The sequence below is a fragment of the Sciurus carolinensis genome, chromosome X, assembly GCF_902686445.1.
Source record: "Sciurus carolinensis chromosome X, mSciCar1.2, whole genome shotgun sequence".
NCBI classification, from domain to species: Eukaryota; Metazoa; Chordata; class Mammalia; order Rodentia; family Sciuridae; genus Sciurus; species Sciurus carolinensis.
Genome location: NC_062232.1, coordinates 41217492 through 41230693, shown reverse-complemented (window position 1 = coordinate 41230693; position 13202 = coordinate 41217492). Strand labels below are relative to the sequence as shown.

Here is a 13202-nt window from a genome sequence, read left to right as displayed (position 1 = left end):
TAGTGATTCTCCAAGGGAAAGTTCAAGAAGATCTTGGGAGTTTGACCATGATGGTAAGGGGTAGAAACATAGTATTACCGTGTGAAAGGATATCCATTACAAAATAGCTGTTACAAAAAATATTTGGGCTAGAGGGAAAAAGAGAGGAAAGGAAGGAAAAAAGGGAAAGAAGGAAGGAGAGAAAGAGGGGGAGGAAAAGGGGGGGAGGGGAGGGAAGGAGGGAGAGGGAAGGGAGGAAGAGAAAGGAGATAAGAGAGGGGAAGGAAAGGGAGGAGGAGGGGGAAAGGGAGGGAGGGAAGAGAAGGAAGGGGAGAGGGAAGAAGAGAATGTGAAACTGTTTTGAAAAGCTAGAGAAAAAAGGTCTAAATTCTGAAGGAAGTTTCTCTTGAATTTTTAAAAAGAAATCAAATTCAAGCCCAATACCAAGTCTACTGAGTTCTTAATTGGTCTTACATAGCAAAATATCCACCACTGTCTTCTGCCATTTTCTCCTATGTTTAACTCCAGGCGGGGTTGGGAGGTGAGGTGGGGTGTTCGAGGAAGTTAACAGATTGATTTTTCTTTCAAAAATAAAATTACACTTGATTCTTCCCCACTGCGCACCCTCCCTCCCCTCAATTCCTAGCCTAAACCTGTTTGAAATAGAGATGTTTCAGGACCCTTTCCAGAGATTCTTAAGAAACTGACCCTGTTTCTAAAAACAGCATCTCATATTTAATTTCCCTTTCCAGATGTCTGATGATATTGACTGGTTACACAGCCGCAGGGGTGTCTGCAAGGTAGATCTCTACAGCCCAACTGGACGTAAAGATCAGGACCGAAAAGTGGTAAGATATAAAACTGCTCCCACCAAGGAGCAGAAAAAATATGGCGTATGGGTATAGATTCACTGGAATCCAAGATAAACTCATGGAAGTTAATGCTGTGACTTCTTCAAGCACCCTAGCTCAGTAAGGTCTTTCAGGGGACAGTACACATATACGTTATACAAGGATGAATCTGGAGGGGAAGGATGGAAGAGTGAAGTAAAGGAGATAGGAAGGGAGGTCAAGGAAGAACTTGGTGGGTGGGCGGAGTGATAGTTGCCTAGTAACCAGCCTCTATTACATAAGACCCCTTAAGTCATAATGTTGCCTAGTTCCCAATAAGTTACGGTAGGATATCTCAGGAGGGGAAAAACATTTCAAATAGTTTTGACTCTGTTTCCCAAATTCAAGTGATTTGCATAGTATTTCACATTTTTTATCAAGTGATCAAATACCACTCATACTATCTACTTAATATGTGCTCCTTGTGATGTTCTAAAATTGATTTACACTTTTTAAATGACCAGCACCCTAAGCAATGTTAGCCATAATATCACAGGTTTGAGGTTCAAGTATAATGCACCTGTTCAACACGGAAATGTCTGTCCAGGTACTGCCTAAAATCTTTGACATCATCAATAGTAAAAATGTCACATTTTGAGAAATACTGGTGTGGTAAAATGTGTCCTACACAAGCAGCCAGGGAAATGGAGTTCTCCATCTTAGAGTTTGTGTCAATTGGGCAAATCACTTCTCAGTTTTTTCAATTAATATATGTATATATTGTCCTTTGGGCTTGTGATAGGTTGGTATTCTCATTTAGGAAATATAGGAGTGTTAAGATTCTGTTTACATAATAATAGTCACAATATTAATGTTCATTGAGTACTTACTTTGTGCCATATTCTGCTAAAAGCTTTACACGCAAGATCTCAGTTATTCCTCACAAGAACCCGATGAGGTAAGTGTTGTTATCATCTCCAAGAAAAAGAAATTATGGCATTTTCACTAGAGTTTATCTAAATTCATCCTCCTAATTTGATGCAGATATGCTTTGTGGATGTGTCCACCCTGAATGTGGAAGATAAAGATTCCAAGGTGAGTATTTTCTGTTCAGAGTTGGAGAGGTTGGGAAAATGCTAAGAAGGGTTATCAGTGAACTATGAGGAAAGGGAGAGATTGTGGCAGAGGGTGGAAAGGCAGAGGGAACTCAAGTGAAATGCTATCATTCTCATGAGCATAGGGTCCCCAATTTGGAATTTATTGTCACTCTTGACACCAAACCTCATTTAGAAGTCACTTATTTTTTTAAACAAAACTTGTCAAAACATGTGGTGACTAATCGAACATGGTTCTTGAGACTGATGGCCTGTTAGCATCTTCATAGAAAAAAGAATTATGGAAGGAACTTGGCCTCATTCTTCAAAGACTAGCTAGCATTACAAGCCTCTCTCTCTGACAAAAAGACATAGAAAGGGATATAACATTCATGATTTGAAGTGGTAACCTAAGGGGACAGCTTAAAGAAGTCTCAAGAGGCAACTGTTGCTGGGTGCGGTTGCATACCCTTGTTATCTCTACGACTTGGGGGAGGCTAAGGCAGGAAGATCATGAGTTCAAGGCCAGCCTCAGCAACTTAGTGAGGCCCTAAGCAATTCAGCAACAGCCTGTCTCTAAATAAAATTAAAAAAGGGCTGGGGATGTGGCTCATTGGTTAAGTGCCTCTGGGTCCCATCCCTGGTACCACCTCAACAAAAAAAGAAAAGGCAACTGTTTGTTAAGAATCTCACCCTTTAATTCCATAGGGTGCTGCTGGTTGCAGCTCAGAAGGTGACTTAAACCTGGAGAGTCTGGAAGAAAAGGAGATTATCGTGATCAAGGACACTGAAAAGCAAGACCAGTCTAAGGTAGAGTTAGGCTCTGAGATTCCACCATTCTTAATTCCTAGGGCCCAATATTGAGTCTGAGAACTCTGGTTCAGAGATGGTAAGGAAACTATTGTCCAAAATACTCATCGACTTGAATACTGTGATATTCTAGAGCACACAGGAGACAAGTTCAGGGTTACGGTAAGTTCAACACCTAGACACTTAACAACATTCATCAATCATAGAGGTTTGGAATACCATCTCCTGATTTCGAAGTACCTACTCCAAACATAATCTTTCCATTCTTATCTGAACAAAGATATGGGCTTATAAACAACATCCTTTGCCATGTTCCATGATGACTTGTAATGAACTTGTGTGTCCCACATTGCTTAGCATTCAACAAGGAAGAAAAATGGATACAAAACAGAATTCATAACAACTAAGTGCCTAGTCCCCACCCTATTGGCTAAGAGATTACCCATGCTATAGAGTAGCTTCAAGTTAGAAGCAATTAGAATGCTAATGTCACACACAAAATTCATTTTGGGGTTTTTTTTTGGGGGGGTAAGAATTTCAAATTGTGTTTTTTTGGCTCCTAGTTGAGAGAGGGAATTTGGAGCACATAAGTCACCCTTACATTCCTACAAGCCTGCAGAGACTGGTATTGGAACGGATATTTGGTTTTAGTGTGAAGGAGTCAAATGTTTCCTGTTTTGTGTCTCTAGGCTCATTCATGGTCCCAGACTAATTTGTTTTGAGGGGAGTGACCCCCAAGGAAGAAAAGCAGGTTACATAACATTCTAACAGGTTTTTTGGGGGGGTTTCAACTCCATTTTAGAGTCTTAAAAAAGGAAATAAATTATACCTGGTGAGCAGCCCATATTTCCAACATACAGTGTAGATTGCCTTGAGTGTAACTTAAGCCCATTTTCAAAAACTTCCTTCATTATGACCTCTCATTTCCAGAAATTCAGTGAAAAAAGAGGAGATGAAGCAAAGGAGAGGCAAAGAGGGTGGCAAAGAGGGCAGCAGTAGCTTAAGATGTGAACATAACATGTATATGCATATCCAAACAGGGACATTGTCATACAGTGTAGATACACACATATGAATGTGTACAAAGCAAAACACACCAACATATACATTTTTATATATTTATGTATAATTTATCCAAGCAATGGCACACGTCTAGTTACAGTGGACATTTACAAACACATTGATTAACAAAATTAAATATACTAACCTATTCATAAACCAAGATTTAAACACATTTACAACTGTATACAGAGTCAGATGTAGTGACTTGCCACATGTGACACACATAAACACCTATATACACATTTACATTCACAAATATACACATACAAGTCTGATCAAAACATAGTGACCATACAGACTCGGGTATTGGCGTAGACAGGAATATAAACCCATCTATGCAATGCTCTATATGTTCATACACAATCATACTGACATACAAACCTACAAATTTATACTGAGGGCACATATTTGGTAATACACTTGTATGCATTGATATGCACACTGACAAAAATGCAATGCCATACTAATGTTATTCACATGCATAATCCAATGCCGAACTGTCAGCAACACTGACACACATATTGTCAAATGCTGACAATAGCATATAGATATAACATGAACTGATACCCAATTAACATACACAGTTGTTATATAATCACCTATTTACATATATTTCTATTTGGATGCATTAATTATCATATCAATATGTTACTTATTAATGAATATATAAATAAATATGTGAACTTAGCTTTCACCTAAATACTTTTATAACTGCATGATGCATAGTGAATTTATATCATAAACAGGTGGATTACTCAAGTTAACACCATATTCAGAGATAAACTAGCATACACAATCATATTTTGATATTCACAGACATGTACAAATATACTAACATACACATGGTAACCTATATAGTAGACATGAACAATGAATAATGATGTCAACACATTGTTATACATGATACATAATCATGCATATGCACACACATGCACACACTGACACATTTTCACACACTAACAATAGTCTGACACAATCTCACATCTATTAGACATTCACACACTTGAATTTCTCTATTGACCTGCATATACACACACAACAGATATACTGACCCTTTTTTGGGGGGGAAGGGAGTGTGCTGGGGGTTGAATCCAGGGATACCTTACTACTGAGCTCTACATCTCCAGTCCTTTTTAAAAAATGTTTATGTTGAGACAGGGTCTCACTAAGTTGCTGAGGCTCAACTTGAACTTGTAAGCGTCCTGCTGCCTCAGCCTCTCAAGATACTGGGATTACAGGCCTGTGCCAGCTACATTGACACTTTATTATTTATAAAAGGGGTTGAACCCAGGAGCACCTAACCACTGAGCCACATCCCCAGCCCTTTTTTATTTTGAGACAGGTTCTCACCAATTTGCTTAGAGTCTCGCTAAATTGCTGATGCTGGTCCCAAACTTTCGATCCTCCTGCCTCAGCCTCCCAAGTGGCTGGGATTGCAGGCCTGTGCCACCAAGCCCAGCTATGTCAACACCTTTTTCACATATTGAGTCAAGCACAAACTCAGGAAATTGACAAACATGTTGAACACACTTGTGTATAGTTAAATATACAAATGTATCTCCTCTGAGTTTGGTTGTTGCCATTTTTTGTTTGAATGTGTATTAATGGATATAACTGGTCCTATGCAATTCCAAAAAATCAAACCCATAATTGGTGCATTTTAGAAGATATATCTTCTAAATAAAATATGGCAAATAAGTAGCCTACCCAAATTCTTAAGGATAGGTGTTGTTCTTTTTTTAGACCGAGGGATCTGTATGCCTTTTCAAACAAGCTCCTTCTGATCCCATAAGTGTCCTCAACTGGCTCCTCAATGACCTCCAGAAGTATGCCTTGGGTTTTCAACATGCACTAAGCCCCTCAGCCTCTAGCTGTAAACATAAAGTAGGAGACATAGATGGTGAATATCACAAAATACCTTCTGAGAACTGTTACAGTGTCTACGCTGATCACGTGAACATGGATTACATGGCCAACAGACCCCAAAGCCTATGTCTAGAAATGGCAGCAGCCAAAAACACCAACAATAATCAAAGTCCTTCAACTCCTCCAGGCAAGTCCCCTAGCACACAGAGGGCTGTTATTTCCCCTGACGGAGAATGTTCCATGGATGATCTTTCCTTCTATGTCAACCGCCTGTCTTCCCTGGTAATCCAGATGGCACGTAAAGAAATCAAGGAAAAACTGGAAGGTGGAAGCAAATGTCTTCACCATTTAATGTATCCACCCTGCGCAGACAAAGGAAAAAACAGTCCCCGTAGTGCTGTAAGCAAAATTGCTTCTGAAATGGCCCACGAAGCCGTAGAATTGACCTCGGCAGAAATGCGTGGTACTGGGGAAGACTGCAAGGATGGCCGAAAAACCTTTCTGTACAGTGAATTGTGCAACAAAAACAAGAGTGGAGAAAAGCAGATGTGCCCAAGAGATAGTAAAGAATTTGCAGAATCCATCAGCAAGGGACTCATGGTTTATGCAAATCAGGTGGCATCTGACATGATGGTCTCTGTTATGAAAACTTTGAAAGTGCATAGCTGTGGGAAGCCAATTCCAGCCTGTGTGGTCCTGAAGAGGGTGTTATTAAAGCACACCAGGGAAATCGTGTCTGATCTGATTGATTCCTGCATGAAAAACCTGCATAACATAACTGGAGTCCTGATGACTGACTCAGATTTTGTCTCCGCTGTTAAGAGGAACCTGTTCAACCATGGAAAACAGAATGCCGCAGACATCATGGAGGCCATGCTGAAGCGCCTGGTCAGTGCCCTTCTTGGGGAGAAGAGGGAAACTAAGTCTCAGTCTCTGTCATATGCATCTTTGAAAGCTGGATCACATGATCCCAAGTGCAAGAATCAGAGCCTTGAATTCTCAGCAATGAAAGCTGAGATGAAAGGAAAGGACAAAGGCAAAATGAAAGCAGACCCCTGCAAACCATTGACCAGTGCAGAGAAAGTCAGTGAACATATCCTCAAGGAGAGTCTCACCATGTGGAACCAGAAGCAAGGAAATCAAGGCAAGATGGCTAGCAAACTATGTGCCAGCAAAGATGATAAAAGAGAAAGAATCAGCCCTTCCACCGATTCACTGGCCAAGGACCTGATCGTATCTGCCCTTATGCTGATCCAATACCATTTAACACAACAAGCTAAGGGCAAAGATACATTTGAAGATGAATGCCCCGGATCTTCATTGGGCTACATGGCTCAGAGTGCCCAATATGAAAAGTGTGGAGGAGGCCAAAGTGCAAAAACACTCTCAATGAAACATCTTGAATCTCGTGGAACTCCTGGGCCTTCTTGTCTGAAGGATAATCAACAGCTGGACTCTCAGAAGCTTGACATGTCAAACATCGTTCTGTCACTGATTCAAAAACTTCTTAATGAGAGCTCCTTCAGCTGTGATGACATATGTGATGGTGAAAACAAGCGTTCTGAACCCAGAAGCAAAATGGCTTCCATGTCCAAGAAATGTGAGAGAGAAGAGCAATGCCAGGACAATCCAGAACTGGACTTTATGTGTGGGATGAAGCAAATGAACCGCCAGTTCATAGATCAACTGGTTGAATCTGTGATGAAGCTGTGCCTGATCATGGCCAAGTATAGCAACAACGGGGCAGCCCTGGCTGAGCTAGAAGAACAAGCAGCATTGGCAAACAATTCCAACTTTGCTGGTTCCAGATGTGGTTATGAAGCTGCAGTGTCACAGAATTGTCAAGATTCTCCTGGACCTGAAGTCATTGTTAACAATCAATGTTCTACAAGTAACTTGCAGAAGCAGCTCCAGGCTGTCCTGCAGTGGATTGCAGCTTCCCAATTTAACGTGCCCATGCTCTATTTCATGGGAGATGATGATGGACAACTGGAGAAGGTAAGTGTCCAAAGCACAAGAAGAGACAGAATGGGCAGAAGTCAGGAGGCCCACATTCATACTTATGCACATACCCTCTCACTCTCTTTCTCTCCCTCTTCCTCCACATACTACAGTTGATTTCCCATGTTAGATGGATTCCAAAGAAATCAAACTCTTAGTTAATTTATTTTTACTCCATTAGCTGATCCCAAGCAATCCTTCCCTACCCCATCCTCTCCTCAAATGTTTTTAAGAAGGCAACCCCAAACCTTAACCTAGCAATCAGCACAGACTCATTTCAGGGTCAAGAACCCACTGAGAAGTATTTAGTGAATATGATTGATTTCAGTGTTGGTTTTGAAGCACAAAAAGAAAGTACCTTTAGCATTTTGATCTATGCCATTAGAGAAGGTTTAAAGGAAAAGGAAAGACACGTCATCAGCTTCCTGTCATGTATCTGACACACTTCAAGCCTAGAATCAAGTTTAATCCTAGAATCATGGGTGAGAAGGTGCAGGGGTGGGGACTGGATGTGAATTCACTTTATCCAGCAGAGGTCATTCCTCCAAAAAGCATCAGATGACTCAAGCTGTTCTTGCTTTCTCCACAGCTTCCTGAAGTTTCTGCCAAGGCAGCAGAGAAAGGGTACAGCGTAGGTGATCTTCTTCAGGAAGTCATGAAGTTTGCCAAGGAACGACAACTGGATGAAGCTGTGGGTAACATGGCTAGAAAGCAACTGCTAGACTGGCTTCTGGCTAACCTGTAGGCTAACAACTCCTCGGACTCCTCTCCATCTTACTCCCTCTCCCCCACCCCAGTAGCATTACAACCCAGCTGAAGCCACCCCACCATCAGGCTAGTAAAAACTGCACAATACATGACTGTACTTCTCAAAACATCTGAGCAGTTACGCTGCACAAATACAGGGTGCCCTGGCTGGGCAAGAACGTGAATTAAAAAAAGTCAAAAAAAATGTGTCATCATTTTATTTATCAAATATATCTAAGGTTAGAGAAGGAAATGGGTTCAATTTCCAGGGCTGGTGATACAGCACTGGACTTGTGTCCAAATTTCATTCTGGGATATTATCTGTGCACTTAAGACAAAGTAATATAACCCTGATGCAAGTCCCTAAGTAATCTGGTTGTCTAAATCATCTCGATTCACAGTCTACATAGAGTTTTGCCATAGTGACCTCTCTGTTTCTCCCAGAATTACACACCTAATGTGATAATCCCCTTTCCAATTTCAAAAGACACAGTTTTCTTTGTTGAGTGTACAGATGGGGGCTGGATGTAGCTCAGTGGTAAAGCACTTGCCTCACATGTACCAAGTCCTGGGTTCCATCCACAAGGGCTCCCCCCAAAAAAAGACAAAAAATGTATAGATGGGCTAGCTTGGATGAAAAACAAGTTGAAGAAAGTGTTACCCATGGGGCTGGGGTCATGGCTCAGTGGTAGAGTGTTTGCCTGGCATGTGTGAGGCCCTGGGTTCAATCCTCAGCACCACATATAAATTAATTAATTAAAGGTCCATTGACAAGTTAAAAAAAATTAGAAAGTGTTACCCATGGACATTGTCCTGCCTTGCCCACAGACACACCCCAGTATTTAGTGCACCTGGCACTAAGTACTACCCAGAAAAATGGAAGCCCATGTATAAGTAAAGATAAGAAATTTCCTTCAGTGAATGAGATTTCCTTATCTTCTTTTACCAATCTGGAGGAAGAATTTTCTAAGAACTTAAAGCTACCAGATGGAAAATTCTGTATGAATTCCAATGTCCCTTTGGGATTATCACTATGTTCCTGAAAGCACCCAGAAACCACTTCAGATGCAGGAACTCACAAATTTTGTTAAGCAAACAGGCAGAGTGTCTTCCTGAAGGGTGTGTGTGAGAAAATGAGAGGAAAAAAGAGAGAGCACACGCACGCATCAGAGAGTGAAAGCCAGGATCAGAGAGCATGAAAGCAAGGAGGAGAGAGAGAAAATGGCGGGGGAGCTATTCTTAAAAAGTTCGCAGGCTAATAACAGACCAATGACTGATGAGAATGTTCACAATGTGGATTGTAAAATGGTGTGGGGGAGGGAGAATAATAGCAGATATGATGCTAACAATACCTAGATGTGTTTTGTGCTCCCCAGGAATCATTTGTGATGCTAGGGTTCATTGCAGATCAGACCAAGAGAGAGATTTCAATCTTGTGACCTTCTATTAGCTTGTCAAGTGCTCTGATAACATGCCTTGACACCTCAAGGTGCTGTGGATTAGTAGACCAAGCACAGAATATGGTGTCCCTCTAAATTCAAACATGAAAGATTTGCCTCTTACTAGCTGCAAGGTCTTAGGCAGTCCTACCACTTGGGACCTGTTTCCTCATCTGTAAAATGTAGCTAAAAATTACTCTCATACTGTTTTGACTGTTCCCCTCAGGAATCAATGAGATGGTGTTTGGGGAAGGGTGGATTTTTGTTACAAATGTAAAGGAAGCTGTACCTCCCAAAGCCTGTCCTAACACAGTTGGGAGCACTCTCTTGATTCTCAGAACTGAAAGCAAGATCCTCAGAGCAGGGGATCCAGAGAGGTACATTTTGGAGAAGTTAAGAGGCAGACAGGTAAAATTTGCCAACTTCACAATGCCTGGGTCAGTCAGAAAAAAAGGCAGGTCCCTTTAAAACAGGACCTTTCAAACTCTCCAGTCCAGCTGAAAGCTAATCAAACCCTTTCCAATTCCACCCTATCCCAGTGCAAAGCTTTGGAGTTGAGCCAACACAGATCCTTTTCTTTGCCCTTGAAGAAAATCCTTAATAAACAAATCCAGAGACCAGGGCTGCATTTCTAATGACTCAGTCCTTCCCAAGCACAGCTGGGTCCCATAGTAGTTTACTTCCTTGATTAACTTGGCTCTTACCTTGCTCCTGATTTTTGTTATGAAACAGCCTTGGGGATTCCTTAGAATTTGCAAATAGAGCAAAGGAAGTTATAAGTTCTGTTAAATGAGGGGGGTTGGAGAAAGATGGTTTCTAAGGACCCTTCAGTTCTGACATTTGAGGATTATAAGAACAAGGCTCTTTTCCATAATTTCTCTGAAAACCTTGTGTTGGATGAGGTAAGTTTAGGGTGAGGAAACTTGATTTTTGCCAGAGCTAACTGACAGACTCCAGCAGAGAAAGGAATGCTTTGGGCTACAAGGCCCCTGACAAGGGTCTGGAGGAGCTCAATAGTCCTTGGGGTATATTCCTGGAGAGTGAGACCCTGACCTTTAACCTCTGTAAATGAGATGCAATCCCAGGCACCCTAATGGCAATGTGGCCATGCTCAATGCCAGCAATTGAAAATGGACAAGGACTTATGCTGAACTGAGACCCCTACATATAGTAGGAAAGGGACAGCAGGAGCAAAAAGAGAGGAGAAACATGATTTTCTCCTGGCAGGCAATACAATTGACTTGATGTCTCTTGACAGTTTCAGGCTTTCTGACATCAGGCCTCCATTTCAGAAGGGAACTGTGAGAAGAACTTCTCTGAGAGGTCATCGGAGAGCCAGAACTAGAGTGGGGTAAGGAAAGGGAGGTACTTTGGGCCTCAAGGGCCAAAACCCTCAGACTTAAAAATAAATATTTCAACGTATTATTTTAAAAATTCAAAACAAATGCCAAAACCCCCACAATGCAAAAAATAGTTTTAGGGCTAGGGATGTAGCTCAGTGATAGGGTCTTGGCTAGCATATGTGAGGCCCTGGGTTCCATCCTTAGTACCACAGAAAAAATGTTTTAATACAGATCAGTAAAAGTGCCATTCCAAGCCATAATATGGAGCATGAGGCAAAAGGAAACACTGGTAAAACTTATAAGAGTAACAATGGGAGGCTGCCAAGGCAGTATTTTAGAGAATATGTTGCCCTGAAAGCCTGCTTATATCATTACAAAAAAGAAACTGCCATCCATGCATAAAATAAAAACTTAAGAAGGAAATAAATAAGTTTAGAAAACAGGAAATAATTTTTTAAGGATATTTTTAGTTGCAGATGGACACCATACCTTTATTTTATTCATTTTATTTTTATGTGGTGTTGAGGATCAAACCCAAGGCCTCAGAGGGGCTAGGCAAGTGCTTTTCCACTGAGCTACAACCCCAGCCCAGGAAATAAAATTTGAAGCAAAGGAAAAAAACAAAGTTTTACCTAGGCCTTAAAATATCATGGGAGTGTTTCAGTGTTTTCTTTCTTGTTAAACATAAGAGGACATCTTTCCTAACTAAAGTTCTTCCTAGGTAAATCCCATACAAAATTGCCCCTCTTAAAATTCTATCTTAAAATTGTTCTAATAATGAAAGAAGAAAAATAAGTGAAAATACAGGAAAGGTAGAAATAAAAATGCCAGGCAGATGTGGTGGCACATTCCTATAATCCCTGCAACTCAGGAGGCTTGAGGCAGGAGGACTGTAAGTCAGAGACCAGCCTGGGCAACTTAGTGAGAAACTTAGAGAATCTAGTCTCAGAAAATAAAAATGACTTGAGAAGGTAGTACAGTTTAAGAGCACCTATGAGTTCTATCCCCATTACCAGAAAAAAAGTCACTTTTGCAAATGATGTATTTGTATATTCATGAAAATATAATCCCCAAATACCAGAGGCAATAAATGAGCTTTGCAAAGGGACAAGATAGAAGATACTGGCAAACTACAAGAATTTGCTATCAACTAAAACAATCCCAGCTGCTTTCTCCCCAGTGACTCAGACATGTAAATTTTCAGCAGTTCCCCTTCACTACAATCTCTGCAGCGCCAGAACAGAAAATAAATCTAAAAAAACCCACTGAATTCCTATTTCCTAGAGTCGCCCAGTCAGACCTTCATTGAAAGGGTAATGCCAGATACTATCAGGTGCTTTTGTTCTTTCAAAAATCTCATGAGGTGTTTGTTTTTTTTCCTTTTTTTATTTGGTGGTGCTGAGGATTGAACCCAGGGCCTTGCACATGCTAGGCAAGCACTTTATCAACTGAGATACATCCCCAGCCTTCGATAAGATGTTTTTTTGTCTGTTTTTGGTACTATGGATTGAACCCCGTGGTGCTCTTCCATTGAGCTACATTCCCAGCCCTTTTATTTATTTTAGACAGGGTCTAATTTGCTGAGGGTCTCGCTAAATTTCCCAGGTTGTGATCCCAAGTAACTGGGATTATAGGCCTGCAACACCACACCCTGGTTTACTAGCTGCTTTTTTGTAGGTGAGAATTTAGAGGTTTACATTTAAAGTCTTTTCACAAGGTCGTACAACCAGTGAGCGGGAAATTTTGGCTTTAAATCCAGATGTGCCTTGTGTCAATACCTACCACTCTATCACACTATCTCCCTACTAATCCTGATCTATGCTTATTAATGAACAAAAATATAAAACATGTATGTGAAAAATTAAGGAAAACTGATAAGTAGAAAAATAGACCATGCTCCTGACTGGTAAAACTAAAATAAAACGACACTCTCTAATTTAACACATAGGCAATTTAAATCTTTATGGGATAGTCTCCAATTATATCCCCCAAGATATTTATAACTTGATAATGGAGAAATACTCTAGGCAC

The 13202-nt window shown here is 40.8% G+C and overlaps 1 protein-coding gene across 1 annotated transcript; it reads left to right on the top strand.

Moving 5' to 3' along the window:
* Positions 1 to 731: 731 nt before the first annotated feature.
* Akap4 (A-kinase anchoring protein 4) lies at positions 732 to 8387 on the top strand. Its single transcript, XM_047537054.1, has 5 exons — positions 732 to 827; positions 1854 to 1904; positions 2612 to 2713; positions 5519 to 7639; positions 8232 to 8387. The coding sequence occupies exons 1-5, from the start codon at positions 732 to 734 to the stop codon at positions 8385 to 8387; spliced, it is 2526 nt and encodes an 841-aa protein (XP_047393010.1).
* The last annotated feature ends 4815 nt before the right edge of the window (positions 8388 to 13202 follow it).

Bases quoted from the DNA above. Each gene is read 5' to 3' on its own strand.
- Akap4 (XM_047537054.1), top strand. From the start codon at position 732: ATGTCTGATGATATTGACTGGTTACACAGCCGCAGGGGTGTCTGCAAG. The intron at 828-1,853 runs GTAAGATATAAA...AATTTGATGCAG, and splicing joins AAGATCAGGACCGAAAAGTG to ATATGCTTTGTGGATGTGTC. The intron at 2,714-5,518 runs GTAGAGTTAGGC...TTCTTTTTTTAG, and splicing joins AAAAGCAAGACCAGTCTAAG to ACCGAGGGATCTGTATGCCT.